Genomic DNA, 22528 nt, shown 5'->3' on the forward strand with positions numbered 1-22528 from the left:
TTTACTAAATAACTTTTTATTATAGTTAATGTCTATTTTCCCCACTGGGTGGAACTTTCTTGTTCTTTTATTCACTGTTATATCCCAGTGGTACAGTGACTGGTCCATGGTAAACGCTCCATAAATGTAGTTTGAGTGGGGGAAGATTGGCAGGGTAACTGTTGTAAGAAGCAGCTTGATTACTGTGGGGAAAAGGAAACATTTTTTTTTTTGCTGACGTGTGAAGAGTAAACAGATGGCCGAGACCCTGAGTTTTATGGCTCCTTTAAGAGTCTTTTCTCCTGAGTGCTTTTTCATTGTTCTTGCTAAGTCTACGCCTAGCATGACCTTGACCAGGGACTTTGAGGATGCACCCAAGGCGTCCGTCCCTTCAGCTCTGTGAAGCTATTTGAGAGAGCTGTGCACTGAAAAGAGAAAGCTTGGTTCCACGTGTTGCCTTTCTTCTCCTCGGTGATGTGACCACAGTTAAGGTCATTTAACTCCCACAGGAAAATAATGGCTCCCTTGGTTTACTTACCGTGTTCTTTTGCTCTCGCATGAGATAATTTTTGTAAAAGCATTTGTAGACACTAAAATGCCACACGCGTGTATGGGATTGTATTCACTATTGTCATCCCTGTGTGGGAAGTCTTCTGATGCAAGGCCAGGCCGAGGCAGGACGACACCGTAGGTGACACGTCCTCCATGCTGCCCACTGGCCTTCCAACCAAGGGTGCTACTAGGAGGCGCACACATACAGCGGTAGCAAGAGCCAGTGAGAAGCAGAGCCTCTGCTTATCTCCTTCCAGCTCAGTCTGATTCCTTTGAGGCCTATGGCTCTGAGCTAGTTTTGTGTCCCTCTAGAACCTTTCACAGGGGTCGCCTAAGACCATCGGAAAACACATATTTTCGATGGTCTTAGGAACCGAGACACCGCTCCTCTATCCATCTCCAGGCCCACATGCAGATACGCCCACATATAAGTACCCGGCGACCCCTGTGAAAGGGTCATGCGACCCCCAAAGGGGTCGTGACCCCTAGGTTGAGAACCGCTGCTCTAGAAGAAGCACCCTTCCAAGTGTAGGTCCCCAAACTGGGCATCAGAACCTGATTTAAGGGGCTAACAGCTCAGATCTGAGGCTGAGCTGGCAGCGTCCCGGCTCCCGCCCAGCACCTTGTGGGGACCTCCCTTCACAAGCTCCCGCTTAAGAGGATGCTCACCGTCCCTGGAGGACACACACCCTCCATTTTATGCTTCCTCTATTTCATTGAACAAAGTAATAAGAGTAAGAGAGAAAATGGGCCTTTGAATGCTTAACCAAACTAAAAAGAATAAAGATAAAGCAAAAAAACAACCCCCCTCACCCCCAAAGCAGGCACCTCTCCTGAAGACAGACTCGTTGACTCTCCCTTATCTCAGCACCCCTAGCCCAGGGACCCCGAGTGAGCCTTTTGTTTCCCCAGCGGAGTCCCCAGAGCCTCTTCAGCCGTATAGACTGTTTTCCTCCCTATGTAAGGTCAGTAATGAGAACTTGGCAGGCTAAGGATTCAAATGGGTCAGGAGGCGCTTGTGGCTTTTCTCGGGCTTGTTTTCCACAGCCCATTCTAGCCTGCAACATACTTCTCAAGGCTAAGTTTTGGCCGCAGATCTAACCCGCAGAGAGAGGCCGCCACTGAGGGCAGCATTTCAGACGAGCGAGCGAGGCTGGAGCCACGGGCAGGCTTCCTGAAGCCCAGCTCCTGCCCGGGTGTTTCCTTACACACACACGCACACACACACGCATGCACACACACACACACGCACACAGACACAGCAGCAGCACCACCACCAGGGATCCTCATCGAGAACAGATGTTGCTGCCCCCAATGCCAGCCACGTGTCATGCATGGAATTTTCTTCTGCTGAGCTCCTGGCAACTGTGTTTTTCTTTTCTTCTCCCCTCCTTCCCCCCTCCCCCCCCTGCACCCACCGCATGAACAAATTCCCTCCTGATTCATGCTGGGCCAGCCTCATATTTGTGTTGTTGTTATTGTTATTGCAAACATTAGATGCTTCCAAAGCTGGAAAAAAAATAATAAAAAGAAAAGAGAAAAAGAAACCACAGCAAACCCCCCAAAGAAAACATGTTCTAACCAAGGAATGAACAATACTTCATGCATGGGAGGCATCTTCCTACCTCTCCAAGCTCAGCTACAGAATCTAAGCTCCAAATTCCAGCACATGAAAAAACAAATTCATCCAGGTTTTTGTTTTTGTTTCTTTTCTTTTTTCTTTCTTTCTTTTTTTTTTTGTATGAGCCTCATACAATGTCTCAATCGAAAAGCTTGCTGCTCCCCCCAATGGCTAGGATTTGTACAAATGTCATAGCCTCCTTTCCCGACTTACACCATGGTTACTAAACTAGGATCACTCCTTCAGGTCCATGTTTTCAATTCTTCACTTAAAAGAATATTTTCTGAGTGCCTACTCTGTGTCACGATGGCAAAAATAAATGAGTTCCCAACACAGGGTATGCAATAAAGGTAAAAGATTAAATTGCTACCCCGTGAGTAATAACACAAAGTTATGAACTAAGTCACATGGACACACAGAGAATTAAGCAAATAATGTGCCTTCATTATGTGGAGATCTTATAGACGGGGCCCCACTTGAAGTGGGTTTTAAAGGAGGAACAGTTGGAAAGGCGCAGATGGGAAAGGTAGCGGCAGATGCAGTTATCAGGTTTTTCTGTAATAATGCTGCATAACAAATAATCCCCAAATATCGATGTCCTTTAATAACAAAATTTATTTCTTATTTATGCCTCTGTAGGTTTACTAAACATGGTTCTGCTTCAGGTTGTGCATTAGGTTTACTTCACGGATCTGCAGAGGCATGCCAGTACATTCAAAACTCTGGTCAAAGGTAGCATGTGTTGCACATACTCACATTCCATTGGTCGAGGCAAACCACGTGGCCAGGTGCAAAATTAGTAGGAAGGGGAATTATAGTCTGCTGACAGTGAAGTCATTGCAGAGGAAGAGAGAGTCAGACAAACAGTGGACATATGATAACATCTGCCCGTCAGCAAGCATTTGTTATATTCACATTCCCCCCAGCTTACGCCCAGTCGCTCCAAAAGTTGTATCCAGTCGCAACGTCAGGCTTGACATCTAAACTATCGTGACTTAACATTAGGTCGCCATGCAGCGTCTCTTCATCCGGAGCCCAGTGTGCTAAAATCACAAGTTCTCTGCCTCCCACACACTTGATGGGCAAAGTGGAGCAGAAACAAGACAACTACACTAAACATCCCCTTTTTTGAGGAGAATAGTGAGGCACCTAAGTCACTGGTCCACAGCAATTCTGAAATGTCTCTGAAGAAAGCTGCAAAAGCTCCCATTATAAGAGCAGGGAGTGCTACTCACTGAATAGCTTTTGATTAATCCCTGGTTCACTTTCCTTCATGGCTCTTGGTTCTGCACTTTTGTAAGCTCTCCCTTGTCCATTATCCTCTTGGGTCACAAAAGCAGAGCATTGGAGGACATCCCCCTATTAGAAGCTAAGTGGCTTCCTCAGCCTGCTTTCTCCTGGTAGAATATAGGGGACCCAAAACTTGTTTTATGTTCTCCAACAGTAAGTCTCTTTTAATCCAAGCGGATGGTATTTTGGGCAATTCAAGTCTCACACACTTTATTGGTTTTATATTTATTTAACGTCAGTCCAGTCAATATTTCCAAAAGCTATCCTCACAAGTATTTTCAAGATGCAGCTCTTTCTATAGACTTAATTCTGAGTTTATGAGGCGTCTTGGGGACAAAGTCCTTAGGCTCCTTTTTATTAGTCACTTTGTATGGCTGCAGGGCTCTCCTAGGTGCCACTTTAAATGATGTAATGGTCCACCCCTTGATTTGGCCTTTGCCTGAAGTTAAGTCTTAACTTCAGTCTTAGACAGTCTTCCAACACAAAGCATTATTCCATTTTGTCTTTGGCTGGTTGGAAATGAGAAACAGCTTTGTTTTTTGGTACCACAAGTTCTAGAATTTCTAGCACTCTATATTCCCTGTCGATTCTGCTGGCAAAGCAGAAACTTTTTCTGAGCTCATCTCTTTTTGCAGTACCTTATCAAAAGAAGCTAGTAGCCATTAACTAACCCTATTTAAAGTAACTTTATTCTTTAAATCCTCTTTGCCCAAAGTCAATAGGCTGTTAAGTAAATTTTATGACCTACAAGTTGTTAACTTCCCTCACAACTACAGGAAACATTTAATCCAATATGTTGCTGCTACATAACAAACTATTCCACTTTCACAGCTTCCTAAAACAGTTCCTTTGCTTCCTGGTATGCCATTCTAGAACCAAAGCCCCACATTTTAGATTTTTATGTGGCAGCACCCCTCTGCTGATACCAATTTCTGTATTCAAGCGTTGCTATGATGAGGTCGTATAACAAACAACCCTGTAATATGAGTGGCACATCACAGAGAATATTATCAGTCTGTTCAGTGAAACTGATGGGGGAACTTGAACGAGTATGGAATGATTTTGAGGTTAACGAGCTATGCTAGGGTAAATCACTCAGGCTCTTGTGTGCCAAGCCAGCGAGTTTGGACTTTATCCTGTAGCCGGTATTGATCCAATGGAGGCTTATAAATAGAATATGACTTAATCAGGATAGGCTGTGGTCACAGATTAACCCTGAAATCTCAGTGATTTAACATGACAAAGGATGCATTTCTCACTTATAAAAAGTCTGGTGTAGCTCTCTAGAGCACCCATCTATCTCTTCTACCTTATTCCTCTGTCCGCTTAAAATGTGGTCTCCATGGCTCCCTCCAAAGAGACAGAGAAGAAACAGAGAGGCCAGTAACTCTTGGGTCACTTGGACCAGAATTAATGCATCATTTCTACTTGCCTTCCCATTGATGTGACCTCAAGCCACTACAAACAAGTCAGGGAAATACAAGGACACACACAGATATCAGGAGAGCATTAAATATCTCTGTCACAGAGAAAAGACGATAGGACTGACATTTTAGGAAGAAAATCATGGTGGCAAATTTTGACTGTGAAAGGCAGCACCTTATCCTCTCACCTGAGCAAATGTAACAGCCACCTCACTGAACTGAGGAAGTGGAAAGAGATGAGACGAGATGAGGCTGAACACAAAACGATTTCTGCAGTAGAGCGGTGACTGTTTGGATGTTGGGTGTGATGATGGGAGAGGATCTGAAGATGAAGTTAATTGGATTGGAGGGGGTGTGGATGATGACACCTGAGCTTGCGTCTCACACTATCTCAGTTTACTGTGAGATAAGCTCAACTAACAACTTATCAACATGTAATACTTAAACATCATCTACTGTGGAGAGCAAAGAGAAAAGCTGACTCATGTCTGCAATTGAAAGTGTGTGCCATTTGGGTTTTTCTTGGCGTACCTGTTTTGAATGTCCAGCTAGAGAAGCTTCTGGAGGGCAGGGAGCATGTTTAATCATTCTGTGTTTATACCGATCCCCCACAATCTAGTTTAATATTAATTTTCCATAAATAGTCAATAAATATTCAGATTTGGCTACGTGATGCTCGTTTTATTCTCTTCTTTGCCTGCTCTTGACATATATTATTTGGTAAATTTCTTATGTGTTGAAGATGGAAGACTGGGGTTCAGAACCAAAGAGTTAGTACTTTATTTTTTAAATTTATATTTTAATTAGAGAAATCAAGTAGTAAATTGAATATGCATCCAGATGTGAAAGATCCTGAACATGTAGAGATGAAATCCATTCCCTGATGTCCTCTGCCTTATGTGCTAGTTTGGGAAGTTTAAAGTGCTGAAGTTTAATTTTCACCTCTATTGCTCATTTCTCAAGTGACCTCGGGGCATGGCCTTTTGTCCCATTTTCCCCATCAGTGGACTAGGGATAATCATATTAATCTGCCTCACCAGGCAACATGAGGACTAATTAAAAATAAGGTTAGGTTCAGCTGAAGGCTTTCTACTATGAGAAATATGAAACTTGGTGGTGCATGTCTCCGATGCCGTTAGATTTCTGGGAATGGCCTCTGCCTGTGGAGCCACTTATTTATTACCTGGTGACACTGTAGCTGCATTGAGACCTGCCTCCCTTGTTGGCCTCACTCACCTGCCCTGGTTTCATGCTCTGTGGGCCCAGCCCGAGGGCCAGAACCATCCAGAGTTGCCTAATAACTGATAGCAGAAGCCAATGATCTTTTACTTGTTTGGGCTCCTGGGAGAGCTGCTTCCTGTCTGGCCTTCTCTTACCTCCTTTCACATTTCCTTTTTTCCAGACAGGATCTCTAGGAATTCTTTCGGCTGTTTCAGTAAAAATAGCTAAATTAGTAAACGCACTAAATAAGGCACGTGTGTTAGTCTGCTCATGTTGCTATAACAAAATACCACAGAGTGGGGGGTCTAAACAACGGACATTTATTTCTCACAGCTCTGGAGGCCGGGCAGTCCCAGATCAAGGTGCTGGCTGACTCAGTTTCTCGGTGAGGGCTCTCTTGCTGGTGTGCACATGGCTACCTTCTCACTGTGTCTTCACATGATAGAGAGAGGAAGCTCTGGTTTCTCTTCTTATAAAGACATTAATCCCATCACGAGGGCCCCACCTTCATGATAGCCTCTCAACTTAATTACCTCCCAAAGGCCTCACCTCCAAATACCATCATATTAGGAGTTGGGGCTTCAACATACGCATTTTGGGGAAACACTGTTCAGTCCATAACAACATCTATTTTGCTCATGCTCACTTCACCTGGGCAAAAAAAAAAAAATCCAGACACATAGAACTGGGTTTTCCAGGGTTCTTTGGGTTTTTTGTTTTGTTTTGTTTTTTATATAAGTGGCTGTCCTATTTCTCCCCCAAATACTTGCCTCCTCCATGTGGCTCCCGAGTCCTAAACGTCCCACAATTAAATTCAGTTTTTGCCTTTAATATTTTACCTTTCATCTAGTTGCAGATATGCATTTGTCATTGACCCCTCAGTGTGTGAGCTGTTTTCCAGAAGGGTAGGAGAATATGCAGATACTATGGGAGGAATAGATACATCGGTGGCAGGGGTTTATCAGAGGGAGAAAAAGCCATCATAGAGGTGGGGATGATGGGGGAAAAAAAAAAGGTCAAGGGATTAAAGACAAACCTTGACAGGGCATCAGCTGCCATACCTGGCTATCAACAATAGAATGTAAGAGAGAGGATCAGGATTGCAGATAATTTCACTTAACGTATTTTGCCTGCTGGAGGCTATGTTCTGTATAGACATGCTGTCCCATAGTTGGGCAAGGTGAGCGGTAAGTTCCCTGGGATTGCTGGTCATCGCTAAGTTATCCAGTAGCCACTTCTGGGAGGGCGACTCTCCACCTTCACAGACGGGGACCTATTAACACCCAGAGCATTCAGGCTCCCTGCACTCAGGAAACAAACAGAAAGATTGCTCCTGGTCTCAACAACTTGATCGAGTGTTTATTCTGTGCCAGGTGCATATGATGAGGAATTATTATCCTTCCTGTTTTACTGATGAGGAAACTGAGGGGCTGAGTTTATGTCCAAATGTGGGACTAGTAAATGAGCCCCAGTGGTCTGCTTCCAGAGCCCCTGTTCTTAATCTGGAAGGGAGATTAAAAGCAAACAACACATACACTAGGAATGCAGGGCTTTTAGAAAAACCCACGGATGCTGGCCACCTGTTAGGACACCTCCCTGGGCTTTGCGAGCTTGAAGCCAGAGAAAGAGGCGGCATGTCAGTGAACCCTGCTTCGCCAGGATCGGAGACCAAGGAAAGGAGACGAGAGAACATGTTGTGAAATAGATACGGCCGCTCAGTGGGTGAGTGAGTAAGATACACAGACAAGCATCCCGTAGATAAAGGGAATGTAAACAAGACACTTGCACAGAGAATAGGTTCCATATGGGTGAAAGTGAGACTGGACGGATGCACCAATTAACGGAGAACAGAGCAGCCGGGCTGACAACCCAGGATGGCGTGACAGGTTGAGGATGAGAACCACAGCAATCAGCCACACAACTGGAGCAGGAACTAAAAATTAGACCGGGGCTGAAAGAAACAAGACTATTGGCAAGAAAATATACTAGCATAAACATGACACCTCCCTGCTGCCATTCCTCAGCCTGGCTGGGCCTGGATGTTACTGGGGGTGATAAAATAGTCATGTCTAAGTGGTAGGAAGACCTTGGCAGAAATCAGGCAGGAGAGAAAATGCACGGACCTTCTAGGGCCTGTGTTTATATGGAAAAAGAAAATGTGTCCAGTGTCGCACTGTGTGGTGTGACAGGACGTGGTGACTGATGAGGCTCTGTTTCCAGTGACCCAGTCCTTAGATTCAGTAAGGATCCTTTCTAGGGCTTTTTCTAATGAGCAAATGTTTTGAGAAAAGCTTAGCATGATTTGAATAGTCAAAATGTCATCGATAAGCGTTTGTCTCCAGGGGTTTTCTACCCAACCAGGACCGTTTGCCACGTCCTGACAGTTTTCCTTCACAGTACCCTTTTCTGTCTGATTTTTTTCTGTTCCGTACAACAACCAGCCAGTCGTGCTCTACCTGCTTGAGGTCAGCTACCTGCTCTGGACCCTGCCATTTCTCTCCTGATCATTCTCCACTGTCTCCCAACCCAAGCTTTGAAGCACAACTTTTATGTCATGTTCTTCTTCTGTTCAAAGAAAACCTTTCTATTGCTCCCTATTGTCTTCAGGTCTAGAGTCTTCTGGTTGGAGATTTTGACCTAGATCCAAACTCGAGCCATTATTACTTGAGGCAGAAAACCACAGACCCATCTTTTCTTTTTCCATCCGAAGCCTTGCTTTATATGTGTCCTCCTGCTGACATTTTCCTTCCCCTTTTCCCACCCAAGTCCTATTCATCCTCGACGCTGAAGCCTAATCCCACATACGCCATGAAGCCTTTCTGCAACATGCCAGCTCCTTTCCTATTCCGACTGCCTATAGCTCTTAGCAGTGTCATTCATTACTTCGGGAAGGAATCCTTCTTTGGCTTGTGGTTTCTTTCCTATCGTCTCAGATGCTATTCAGATTCGGCCTCATTCAGTGCTGATGGCAGCAAAGCTTCTTGTAAGGCACAGAACCTACTGTGCTGCCTTGTACATCGGGACACACTGTGTGTCCATCAGAGATCCCAGGATTCCAGCAGCTAGCCCCATGCCCGGCTCATAGGGTATGTTTTGAAGTTAAATATTCTAGCTGACACCATCTCTCGTGGATTTCTGTGACACTGACTTTTCCTCAGACGGAAAGTGGCTACTTCCTGCCCATAGTTTTGGTGAGGGATAGGACCAGGTGTGCCGTATTGGGAAGTGGAGAGGGACATGCCATTATGAGATGATGATACTGCTGAAGGCAGCGTGGGCACATCAGGATGGTTATAGCACAGGCCTGGGCGTCGGACGGGTCCCTCCATCTTTTCTTCAGACGGATTCCTTACAGCTCTGGTCCTTGGTTTTTTCATCTGTGAAATGGGCATGATAATATCACCTACCTCACTGGGTTACTGTGAGGGTCCCGTAAGGTCATGAGCACAAACCTTGTAGTCCAGTGCCTTATATACAGCAAACGCCATATATAAATAAAACTAGTATCTTGTTCCTATGTGATGGTTTGTAGTTTGCAAAACTATTTTTACTTTAGGTTCATTCTTTATGCCTGGAGCTTCCAGAGAAATTGTATATGTGTGTGTGTAGCCATATAAAATAAAAGCACATATTTTCATGTATGTGTGTATAATATAAATATTATACACACATATATCTTATATATATATATAAAATGTACATATATCTATATCATGCATGAACCATATTTATGTGTATGTGTGTACATACATTTACATAGACACGTTACATATATGTGAAAGAAAGAGAATGAGACAGAAAACACATGCTATGCGTTTACCCTGCGAATGGGCACTTAGGAAAATCCAGAGCAGTGTGTGGATTTAGTTTTACCCCAAAGTGAAGTCTTTGTGACGAGCTGGGCGTGGTATCAGAATGACAGAACGCTTTGTCAGCCACTTTGACTTCCGAAAACAGGTCCCCCCACCCTAGGAGTCTCTGCCTTCCCCTCGAAATTTCTCTCAGTGTGCTGATTGCTGAGGAAGAGAGTGAGAAAGAGAGAGAGGGAGAGAGGGAGGGAGAGAGGGAGGAAGGAATGAGAGATTATGGGACAGGAAAAGAAAAATGGACGCTCAGCAAACAGCAGGAGGGCCAAGAAAAATATTTAATCCAAACAATGAATATTGTCGTTCCCTCCCACAGTCTGCATTCCCAGTCATCTTCCACGGGCAGGCTTGGGCAGCCAAGAAGTGCCGAGCTGCCTGGCATGAGTGCGTGTGGCAGGGCTGCGGGCGGGGGGCTGAGCACGCCTGGCGGGGGGCTGCGGTGGTGCGTCCATCCCATGGCCAGCTCAGGCGTGCCTCAGCCTCCCGTGAACTGCGGGCTGGCCAAGGAACCAAGAGACGGAGGGAGGGAAAGGCTCACAGTCTGAGCAGGACCCCCAGTCTTCCCGGGGCCTTCTTCCAGGAGTCACATACTTTTCCACCCCACTCTCCCACCTCTGACGCCTCCTTCACCTCCCAGGGCTGTGTGAGCCCTTGAGCAGCATGTGCAGCTTTGTGTTTGTCATGTGTGGGGGGGTTGGGGGGGGTTAGCACAACAGCTGGCAGAGGGCCAAGAGTGGAGGAGCTGAGCGGTGGCCACCTACAGAGGTGGCTGGGGCCCCACAGCAGGTCCCACCTGCTCGGCACCGTGCCTGCGTGGCCTGAAATGTTGCTGTTTCATTCTTCTGAACCTTTAAGTTTGGTTCTGTAGGAGTCTTCTGTTAGGGGAACCTCTATCTGGAAGGTCACCCTAAGCTAAACATCAGGGGATGTTTTAGAGAGAGTAACTGATAGTGAGAGCGGGTACCTGGGGAGGCCAGGGAACAAGATGGAGGAAAGGTACCTTATCTCAGAGGAAAGGCAAGAGATGTGGAAAGCAGAAACATTCCACCTTCTTAGTTTATAAAGTCCATCGGGATCTCGGTCTCACTCACCAGGTGTCCACTGAGCACCCGCTGTGGTGTGTTAGGCATCGTGCTGATCCAGGGGCCTTGGTGCTGAAAGAAGGGGACAGGGATGATAAAGGGAATGACATGGAAGTGTGGCTGTCCCCATGGCCCCAAGGTTTTAGGGGTTTTGTTTGTTAAGGACCTGGAGTTGGGTTTGATACTGAGGAGCCACCCAGTGACCTTGTGAGTGATTATGCAGATCTGAGGAACAGAGAAGTTGCAGCAGGGGGTGGGTGCTGTCACAGTACCATGCAGATTTGGTAAAGGTTCGGGAGAGGAGGGCCACAGTGTCTTACCTTAGGCGAGGCCTCTGGGTCGCAAGAGGGCCAGGGACACACTCCCTTCAGTAGCAGTGGCATTTCTCAGCAGGACCGGTCATGAGTTTGCAGCAGGGCTGTGCCACTGTGTTTTTAAGCCCCCCTAAGATGGTGTGACAAAGACCGGTGAGAGAAGGTCCCCTTCTGCTGCCTGTCTCTGGAGGAGCTGGGCTCTGACTTTGAGCCGATGTTGTCCTGGCACACAGATGCAGACTCCACGTGAATTCTCCCCACCCGTACCCACCTTTCAGGGCTCTCGCTCGCCCCGCCCCCTTGGAAGGTGGCTGAGAAGCTCCCGGGCCAGGTTGGGCCAAGACAAGAGGCTACATGGGGAAGCAGGCTGGTGTCGGTGTCTGCTTGTAGGTGAGGTGGAGAGTCTGCTGTGCACGAAAGCGGCTGCTCGCAGGTTCGCTTTGGCTGAACAGCCAGGCACAGAGCTTCTTCTCACCTTCCTGTTTGCCTGTGGTGCACATCAGGGAAGGGGTGTCAGTGATGGTTGGGGCTTTTTCGGAGGCTAAGACACCACGATGGTTTTGAGGAGAGCCCCAGTTTCCAGAAGCCAGTCAGACCTTCCTTACTCTGTTTTGATGAGTTCCAGACTCATTTCCCTGGTCACCTGATCCTCTGTCATGACTCAGATGGACGCATTTGTGGTAAAAATGAATGGGGCAGGAGGCTCACCAGGATGGGAGCTTCCATGGCTTTGACTCTAAAGTGTTGGTGGCAGAATCCTGAAGTTTTTCTAACCTGAGTCTCTATGGAGGGAACTCAGACACCGACCCACAAGTACAGAAGCAAAGGCTGTGTTCCTAACACCTTCACACAACCAGGATTCATTGAGTACTTACTGTGGGCAGGTTCTGTGCTAAGTATTTTACCTCTCTTTGCTCATTTATTCCTTACAACCACCCTACAAGGTAGCTGTTATTCTCATTCATGAATGAGGATACTGCTGCTTAAAGAAGCCAGTAACTCGCTCAGAGTCTAACAGCCGGTAAGGGGCAGAGCTGTGATCTGGGCATCGGTTAATCTAACACCACATCCGCTGTCCTTCGTCACCATACTGTACAGCCCTGATCATTTGCTTGGGCAGGAGCCATAAAGCTCTGGGGACCTTGAAGCAGGTGAAAATAGTACGGATGAAAGATGTCATTTGACCTTATTCTGTTTGCCTTTTTTTTTTTCCATCTCAATTTATTGCAACTGTTTCTCTCATAAGAGATTACATTTTTGCACTACTTGGCGACACCTATTCTGAGACTGTGCTTTGGTTTTGGTATCAGATAAGATAAGCTGGTTACAAGCAGGCTTCTCTTTCAGACCCTGTAAAGGTACATATTTGCTTTTCTTTCTTTGAGGGTCTGGTGGCTTGCATGAGCAGAGGTTTGAAACCTGACACAGAAACTCTATGACCTCACATGGACCAGTAAAGCACAATGGACCATCAGACTAGACCCCAAGTCCTGATCCCTCTCTCCGGCCACCAAACAAGGCTGCTTTCTTCTGCCCATCCAATAAAATGTGTATCATCATCGCCTTTTTTTCACCTACATCTTGCCTATCTGTTGTTTGTAGAGTAGACCCTTGGCCTTCAAGGAAGTACTCTTTGCGATTTCAACCGTTAGCTGGTCATTCGGTAGGTCCTTCATATCTTAGTGATTCATGCTTTTGCCAAGGCCTGGATTTGAATCATGAAGACTTCAGGGCTGCGAGGCAGGAACAAACCTCGTGGTACCAAGTGAGCCAGTCAACCTGTGCAGCATTGCCACGTGACTATGTCATTGCATAGCAGCCCGCACCAAGGCAGCCATATTAAAATCCTAACACAGTTACTTCAAAGACCCCACCTTGCAAAGGCCCAAGACCTAGGCCCCTATTCCCGGCCAGCTGTTAACACCCAGCCATCTGATTACAGATACTGGCAAGCATTTCCAGGACAGCCATGGTCTCAGCGCCTTCTTTGTCTGCTCTGGTTTTCAGCTTCTTTTTTGGTTTTGGTCCCTGGGGATTTCCCTTCTGTTCCTATTATCCCAGCGGTAGAACTGAGAAAATATTGTTAAATTTGATCCAACATTTTTGGGTTACTATGGAAGGAGAACTTATAGATGGTATATTCTACTATCTCTTCCTACTCAGAAACGAATGTATAACAATACTACACTTAGTAGGATCTTGAAATAGATTATATCTATGTGTGTGTGTGTGTGTGTGTGTGTGTGTGTGTGTATGTATAAAATCTATTTCAATACTAGTGTGTGTCTATAGTGTTTATATTTATACTAAGAAAAGAAATAGGAAAGGACTACATGCCCATAAAAGCTGGACCTGTGCCTAAGTTATGTGATTCTTATAAAGCAACGTGCCTAGTAAATTTTCTAGAGTAGAGGAATAATAAAAAGGAAGAATCTGGTCATTAAGTATGCTAAGGAAATGTAGTTAGCCACCATCATATTTATTTATTTCTTGAGAACCTAGTGTGCATCTGGCACTGAACTAGTCTCCAGGACTAAAAAGAGTTTTAGACCCTGAGCTCTTGATCACACACTCAGAGTGTTAAGTCCTATAATGTCCATATATGGATAAAATGTACCGTAGTAATGCACAGACAGGGAGAGCTCTCTGGGTCCGGGAAGCCGGATGAGATTTTCCAGAGGAAATTGTATCTAAGAAACTCTTCCTGCTCAATCCATCTCAGAGTATCTGCCTACTTTAATTTCACATTTTCCAAGAAGACTGTCGCAAACCCACAAATGTGAGATCCTGGGCACCTCCCACCCCAAGGGGTGAACACTGGAAGAGTGGGATGACTTCATTTCCTCTTTCCTCAGATGACTGCAGTGAGCAGAAAAACTCCTGGCTTTAACGTTCTGGGGCCAGAAATAAATGTTTCTGGGTTTCAGGCATCTGCTGATGGGATGGGAGCACGGTGCTGCTTCCTCCAGGGGAAATCAGCCTGTAGGGAAACACAGGTCGACCAAGCCTAGGACCGAAAGGAGCTGTAGTGCCAGGCAGCTTATTTGGGATAATGTTTGACAAGCAACTGAGAAAAATAGACATGAAGCTGTGGGGACCCAGGGGAGCTGAGATTATATATATATATATGACCTTTTCTTTGTCTCTGTGCTGGATCTCTGGGTTTACTTCACTATTAATGCTCCTACACTTACGCCCTCCTTATAGAGATGCCAAAGGAATTTACGTTACCCAGCATTCCCAATAAATGAAAAGACTAATGGGATCATTAAATCCTGGTGACCTGGGGTAGTAGAAGGAACATCAGATTAAGAATCCAGAGATTTGGGCTCTGTTCCCAGGACTGCCACTAACCAGCCTTGCAAGCAAGACGTTTCACCTTTTAAGGCTCCATTTCATCATTAGTAAAATGAGAGTTTTGTGCTAAATGGCCTTCAAGGCTCCCTCTTGCCTGAGAATTTCATGTATCTGTGGTCTGCAAAACAAAAAGCAAGTCTGTTCTGGTCATCAAGGGTCCTTAAGGGGGCCTCAAAGGCCTCCCAAGTTCTGCCCCTGAGATTCTAAGAGTCCTCACGGAGAAGCCCAACAATATGGACATAGTAGGCAGCCCCACAGCATGAAAGGAGAATAAGAATCAGGCCAGAGGTCACCACTCAGCCCTGGAAAAAGGGCTTCTTTTGAGCCTGGTGCAGCCTACTCAATATGAAGAAATGGGTGTGGACTGACTTATTAACGTAACGAGGGTACTGATGGGAAATGATGTGGGAGAAAGAAAATGTGTTAGGCTTAGGCAAAAACATATTTATGTCTTTTCCTGGTCTAAAACCTTCCTCAAGACGGTAAGTCAGGACTCTGCCCCATGCCTTACCTATGGGGATATTGTCACTCCTGGCTGAGAGCCCAGCCTGTAGGTTAGAAGGTCTCAAGTCCATACTAACCTTTTTAAAACATCAATGCAGTCATGAGTTCTGTTGCAAGCTGTCGAAGAAAAATGTTCTTAATCTAATTCAAGTAATAGAGGCATTATCAGCCAATCAGTCAGAGTTGACAGAACTCTTCTGAGGGTGGGCACTGTGATGGGCAGCCTGGGACCACCCACCTGTTCTCCTTTTCTTCTTCCCCTCAATCATCCTAAACTCTGCTCCATAGGGGCTAGCTTTAGCAGTCAGCCCCTGAAAGCTCACGCATATGCTCAACCCCAGAAACCTAGGCTCTTCTCTCCTGCCGCCATCTCCCTGCTAGCTCTCAGCATACAAAGTGAGTTGCCAGTGCTGATGGTGGGTTCCCTCAAGGGCTGGAGCTGCGTGTGATTTATTGATGTATCCCCATATGCCTGGCACATGAAGGTGTGGAAGAAAGAATATTGACTGATCGAATGAATGACTACATCCATTGACCACAGACAGAACTATCATCTCTCTGGCTAACTCCTCAGAAGAACCTTAAACAGAAAATATCACCAGGTGATATGACATCAAGAAAGTATCTTTACTTTTGAGAAGTTTCCAAAGTAGAGTAGTTAGGAAAGGCTGACAGCCCTTCCTCTTCATATTCCATCACTTACGTGTAGCCATTGGTTTGGCCACCTCCCCTGCCTGGCACACAGCTGGCATGGAGGAGAGGCTGGCCAGACGTGCCTTCCTGTAACTAGAACAGGTATCATCAAACTCATACGTCATAAGAAGAGTAATCCAGGCTCCCTCAGATTTAGCTATTTAAGTACAATTCTAAGAAGCTTGACTCCAGCTCAGAGATAAATGGTGTGTGCGTGTGCACGCGTGCGTGTTGGACGAACCTCATCTGGTGAAGGGTAAACGGCCCACTACACAGAGCTTCCCTGTAAGTGACAATGAAGTGTTCATGTTGGTGACTTTGTATTCTGTAAGATATCAAAAGACAGGGAAATAGGCATTTTATCAAGGTTTTATTCTTTCGTCGAAACAGCTAAAATGAAAATGAAAAAGTGGCTCCTAAAGGAATACGGTTCAGGTGTTTGAAAAAATACAGGATAAATGAGGTATATGTGTGGGTAGTGTGTCACCCATGGTGACACTGTGCAGAGAAACCACGCCTCATACCCTCCCTTAGGAAAGCGTCCTGAGGGGAGGAGTGACACCCCACATCTGACACCTGTCAGTTATTGAGATTTAGATCTCCTAGTAGCCATCCAGTCTTCAGAGGCTTACAAAACTTTGGATCAATTAGTGATTTTTCCCTCCCTCTTTTTTCCATTGTAACTTTGGACTCAAGCTGTCAAGCTTCCCAGGAGCATGTTGCCATAGGAGCCTCTGTTTATTTAGGGTGGAGACGTTGTTTTTGGCAGCTTGGGGGAGGAGCAATTAATTCTAATAGGTATATATAGTAAATTAAAGACTTTGGTCTTTTCAGCCTTTTCTCTGTATTCCTGCTCCTTTTTATAACTTCCTTTCTCTTCCCAGATGACCTTTTAAGAGCAGGAAAGAAGCAGCTTCTAGAAATCAGGTCTGGACGATAGCAATCGTAGTCCAGTGAGACTCAGAGAAGGTGAAAATAGGTGGGTGGTCCCAGATGGCCTATCAAGGGCCCACTGGCCACCTGGCCATTTCTGCTCTTTTCAAGGTATCTTCCCTAATGTTCTTGAGATGAGAAGCCATCCTTGGGGAGCACTTTGGAAAGAAAATTTCCTCAGTATTTTTTATTAATCCATGCAAACGCTTAAGTTGTTTTTATGAGAAGGAAGAGCTTCTTTAGCTGTCCCTTTAATCCTCCTTACTGAAACCGTACTTATATATGTCAGGAAAGTATTTTGGGTGGTCTTTGGATTTTTATAGACAATTGCATGAAAAAGAAAGGAACAGATTAAGCTTTGCCAATGAGTCAGTTGGGGTTGGAGGAAAAGGGAACAGATGCCATGTTAGATGACGAAATATACTCCAAACACTTGAAACAGATAAAAAGAAAACTCTGGGGAATCTCAGCAGGACCCAAGAGCATCGATAGATGTTAAGGCTGCTGCTAGCTGTATTTTGAGTCTTAATATTTGGCTGCAGGGGTGGACCCAAGTCCTGATTGTGTGGTTATTCCAAGCTCTCGGAGCCAGAGGAACTGGCTCCAGCCTTAAAGACAAACGCTCATCTCAGAATCTTTGTCTTTCATCCCAGTGAGGCCGGTGTTGAAAACAAAATTCATTTTCACTTCCTGCTCTCAACTGACATGGGTGTGCAGCTGTGCGACAGCTGTTGAGTTCCACCCCACAAGTAGCAGCTTTTTAGTGATTGGCAAACTGGTACACATCTGGAATGAGGTTCCAGTGACCTCAGGACCCCGTAGAATACATCAAAACACTGAAGTAATATCTTGGATGAGCCCTTTCTGATGTAACTCAATTGCTGAAGATTATTTAATGGCCGTTTTTCGAGTTTAGTGATCTAGCTCATCAAAGCATGGCAAAATAGGGAACAGTCCTTCGATTTGACATTTAAGAAGGGCGGGGGGGAGAAAGCGATTTGGACACGTAAACCGAAAGGTGGCCTCAGAACTCAGGAGTTCTATTGAATCTTGTGGCCTGAGCAGTCTGACCACGAGATGACCACTGAGGCTTGGCCGTCGGGCATCCGCTCAGGATGGGGAGCAGCTAATGTGATTGAGTAGGTGGGCTTGCTGAGGTGCCCTCCAGGATGCTGTGGGACACTGTTTCCCTCCAGGAGTGGCTCTAGAGAAACAATGCATTGGGCTGCTGAGCTATTTTTTAACCGCTTGTTGCTATTCTTATCATGCATTCCATTTTGGGGTGAAACACTCCATTAACTCTGGTTTGGCCTGGGCCCCCTTCCCATTTTCGTTCCTGTTAACTTGCAGCAGTAACAGGAGTGGATGGAAATAGTTCAGCTTGCTCTGCTCTAACCCGTGTCCGGCTGCTGTGTGTGCAGAGGTGGTTGTACGTGTGGGACTCGGTCCATTCCAGAGCTGGTGTCCCAAGTTCTAGGACCACTGCACTCTGGGCAGACATCATTTGAGCCTTCATAGCACCCAGAACTACTAGGGTCTATACATACAAGCACTTGCAGAAGGGGTGGGAGTTATGGTCCTTAATCTGTGAGAAGCAGCAAAAAGTCAAGATACATGAGTTCTAATGCCAAGCTCTGTTTGACCCTAGCTGTGTGGCCCAGGGCAATTTTTGTCATCTCGGTTTCCTTACGGAGAAAATAGGATTTTTAAAGCCAACCCTGCCTGATGCAAAGGTTTTTTCTGATAATCAAGATTTAAAATGTGTGAAGCTGTTTTGAAACCTATATGATATAAGGGCCTGTTATTACAAGAAGAGGCAACAGTCCATCAGGAGTCAGATGAGCCATTCTGGACCCCAGAGTAGGTCTGGAGCGGGGGCTACAGGTGAAATTTGACAACTCCTTAAGCCAATGGCCTTATCTTGACAACTTCTTGAGAATGTTAGGGCAGTTGTGTCCTGCCCCTTGGGTGCTCTCCTGTAGTATCTCTTGTGTTCCACAGTTTGTTGGGGTAGGGGTGAGGGGGGCAGCAGGGTGAGGTACAGTGAAGCTGGACTTGGCCACTGAACTCCCACCTCCTTGCCAGCCTTTCCAAGCAGATGGCTGGTGTGACACTATCAACAACCGGGCCTATTGCCATTACGATGGGGGCGACTGCTGCTCTTCTACACTCTCCTCCAAGAAGGTAAGTGAGGGCACCTCACATGGGGGTTAGGTGGGTAGAGGGCGGCAACTCCAGGAATAAAGTCAGGTGCTTTGGCTAGCTCTCCTTCATGGTGTATCAGAATTGGTTTTTATTCATCAGGTAAGAAGAGAGAATTACAATGACCAAGCATTGGAGCTTCTGAAGTGACAAGATTAAGGGTAGTGATTTTTAGGATAGATTCTTAGAAAATACTAATTCTCTAATTGTCAGCCTAGTAACTCCTTCAGAAAAGCCATGGCTTTTGCTACTGAGACTCACACCTACCTTCTATTGTCCAGGAATCATCTCTGTAGGCAGGGAATAGTGGCCTCCACTCCTTGGGGGAGGCAGGGACACCAGTGGTGATATCCAATTATTAATCTTCATAATTAAATGGATAACCTGGTAAAGTATATTATTGGGTTGTCGGAAAAGTCATGACGTATTGTTCCTCTGTTTTCCATTGCAAAAATGTGTCATAACTTTTACGACAACCCAATACAAGCATACTGCGGATATGTGTTGAGTGGCCACCATGAACTACCTGGAGCACTTCCTAGACCATATCCTGAACAGTAGTCCTTTTCTTGATGCCCTTTATCCCAGTTGCTCTGGGTTCTATAAAATTAGCAGATATGCTTAAGCTAAGCCTGTAAAATTCAATAGTCTGAAATTGCAATATAGTGGATAAAAAACCAAGGGCTCCAAAGATGCTAGTTGGCCAATTTGATAAATCAGAAATATGCAAAAGATGGTATCTGTGCCCTGTATATGCCTCCACAGTAAAGTCACACCTATATGATCACCTCTCCACAGACCCAAATACCTCTGAGGCGACTGGCTCACTGATGGTTCACTATGCGCCAGGCACTGTTCTCACCACTTACTCAAACGTACTTCATGCCCACCACTCAGGGGCTCATTGTACCACAATTCAGTTTGACCCTCTGTTGCTCTAAACACCCATAAATCCCAAACCCAGAGAAACAGATCACATGCTTGGATTGTGGGTCAGAAGTCATGCCAGCTGGTTCCTATTCTCACTTGTGGAAAGTAACTGGTCCAAGTTCTCTACTCAGGAAGGCGCGATCACTGAGGAAGAAAGCAAGCAATTCTCTCCCCGTTGCCATCTTGCACCCAGCAAATCTCGGATTTGTCTTCCATGGATTTCAGTGATTGTAGCTGGCAAACCAAGAATCAGGATGGAAAAGGCACTTCATCCCCCGTTGACTCCAAAATCACATTTTTCTTCGTATGTGAAAATAAGCGGGGGAATTTTCCCAAACAATCCCACCCACTCTCCAGCCCACAAGCCCCAATCACCAAGCCTCTCCAGCGTACTTGGACTATTAAAAGATATCTGTTTTTTATCTCATTGGATTGTCCATGCCTGAAGGGTAGGATCTCTGCCACTTTTACATCATGTGTCCCAAATGCCCAGATTTCTCTGAAATAGTTATTGACACCCCAAAAGTATGTTTGTTGGTAGCAGCACAAGCAGGTAGAGAGCTTTTCCTGGACCATCTCTGGCGTGAAGGAGGGGTAATGACATAGGAGGAAGGCAATCCAGCCACAAACAATGGGTAGAGAGATGCATTGTTTGACGAAGCCACTGTGTATCCTGGATTCAAGAAGGGTGACACCTCTGCTTATGAAGATGGCTGAGACAATTTTATTGCCCCAGAACACCAAGGTGCAGGAGTGGTAGAGCCAGGCTGGACGGCTGTGGATTTTGAAATGGTATGCTGTTACCCATAGTTAAGTCATCCAACCTCTCCCTGCCTTCCCTGGGACAAGAAAACACCAACATTCATCTTACCTACTTCACAGGGATTTTGTGACAATAATAATAGCAGCAAAAACATCAACAGCAGCAGTTTTAGACAGTATGGTTATTATTAGAAGTAGTAGCAGTAGTGATAGGTGCCTGGAAATGTGTGTTTTATACCATCATCGTATTTAAATCTCACAAACACCCCCTGGGGTAGTTACTGTCGTCCTCCTCACATTATATATGAGGAACGTGAAGCAACGAAGTTTCACTTTGCCTAGCGACACCTGGTTGAGTAAGTGAGAGAACTGAATGTCCGTGTCAGTGCTGTGATAGTAACACGTAATCCCGCGCTTCCTCCAGGACCGCGCAAGAAACGTGAACCCTGGTTGAAAACCGTGACGCGTGGCACCAAAATGGGTTATTTCACTTTTTCTTTGATCCCCTCTAGGTCATCCCATTTGCTGCTGACTGTGACCTGGATGAATGCACCTGCCGAGACCCCAAGGCAGAGGAAAATCAGTAACCGTGGGATCCAGCCTTCCTTCCTCTGCCCTGGAGGCAGTTAAGAAAGGGCGGCCTCCACACCAGGGAACAGCAGGGGGATGAAGGAGAAAGTTCACGACATGAAGGAGGTCGAGCAAAAAGGAGCTTCTAAGGAAAGCAGGAAGATGTGTGTGGGCGCCAGCTGTTGCATCAAGTAGCTCGAGTAGGGAAGAATCATGGGCAAAGATTTCTTCAAAGAGGCAGCTGATTAAAAGTAGAAGGAGAAATACAATAGATACACAAGGACCCTCCTCTGATTGATAGTGTCTCCAACCCCATCCTCAACTCCTGCCCGACTCCCGACTCTGCCCCCTGCCACCTCTTCGGCCCCGCCCAGCTTGTAAACCAGTACCGAAGTCCTGGAAGAGAAGGGGCCCGGGGACTCGCTTCCTACCCATTTGAATGAATTGCCACCTGTCAGGGCCCATCTGCTCGCAGCTGGCTCTCTCCCTTTCTTTTGTGTAGTCTCCCTTAGTAATAACGAGGTTAGTTATTCTTTATAAGTATTTAAACATAATTATATAAATATATTATATATATTATATTTTTTGCTGTCTACTAAGCTAAAACATATCCATGGTTCCACACATGCTGCTGTGAAGTTCACGTCCAGAATGAATGCTTTTGGTTTGAGGGTTTGGGGACAGCAAGACAAGCATGTCCTCCTGCCATCTTTCCATGATGGGCACTGGCGGGGCGAGAGGGAAGCGGAGAAGGAGAGAGAGATTAGATGGACTTCTTGATGCTAACGTGTCAGCTAATCATCTTTTTATGAGCTGGGAGCTGGGCCCACTTTGATGAAATGGCGGGGGGGGGGATTGGAATGATGATTTTAAGAGGGATGGAAAGTTGGGTGGGAGGACCCACTGGCAATGGGTCCAGGAGAGCTAGCCTATGGTTCTTGAGTATCCATCCAAAAAGAATATATTAACTGCTCCTCACTTCTCGGAACTCTTCGCTGGAGTCGGTGAGACCCAGGATTTTCTACACTTCCATATGTGCTGTTTCAAGGGTGGCTGTCTGCCAGCCAGTCAGTCAACAAGTTTATATCAGGGCTCATTCTCGCATCACCCGAATTACAGCAACTCACACATTCCTCACACTTGGCCTGTGGTCTCACGCCTTCTGAGTCCCCAGGCCTGGCTGTCATTCACAGCCACATGACCAATTATTGATTTTCCGGGGAAGAAA

The 22528-nt window shown here is 45.9% G+C and overlaps 1 protein-coding gene across 1 annotated transcript in view; it reads left to right on the forward strand.

Moving 5' to 3' along the window:
• The window catches only part of PAPPA2 (pappalysin 2), a 224310-nt gene extending 202193 nt beyond the window's left edge, over positions 1-22117 (forward strand). The window contains exons 21-22 of the mRNA XM_019646831.1: positions 18922-19020; positions 21243-22117. Coding sequence (XP_019502376.1) covers positions 18922-19020; positions 21243-21317 — 174 coding nt within the window. The 3' untranslated portion in view covers positions 21318-22117. The remainder of the gene's footprint in view (positions 1-18921; positions 19021-21242) is intronic.
• The last annotated feature ends 411 nt before the right edge of the window (positions 22118-22528 follow it).

Source organism: Hipposideros armiger, unplaced genomic scaffold (genome assembly GCF_001890085.2).
Source record: "Hipposideros armiger isolate ML-2016 unplaced genomic scaffold, ASM189008v1 scaffold_6, whole genome shotgun sequence".
NCBI lineage: Eukaryota > Metazoa > Chordata > Mammalia > Chiroptera > Hipposideridae > Hipposideros > Hipposideros armiger.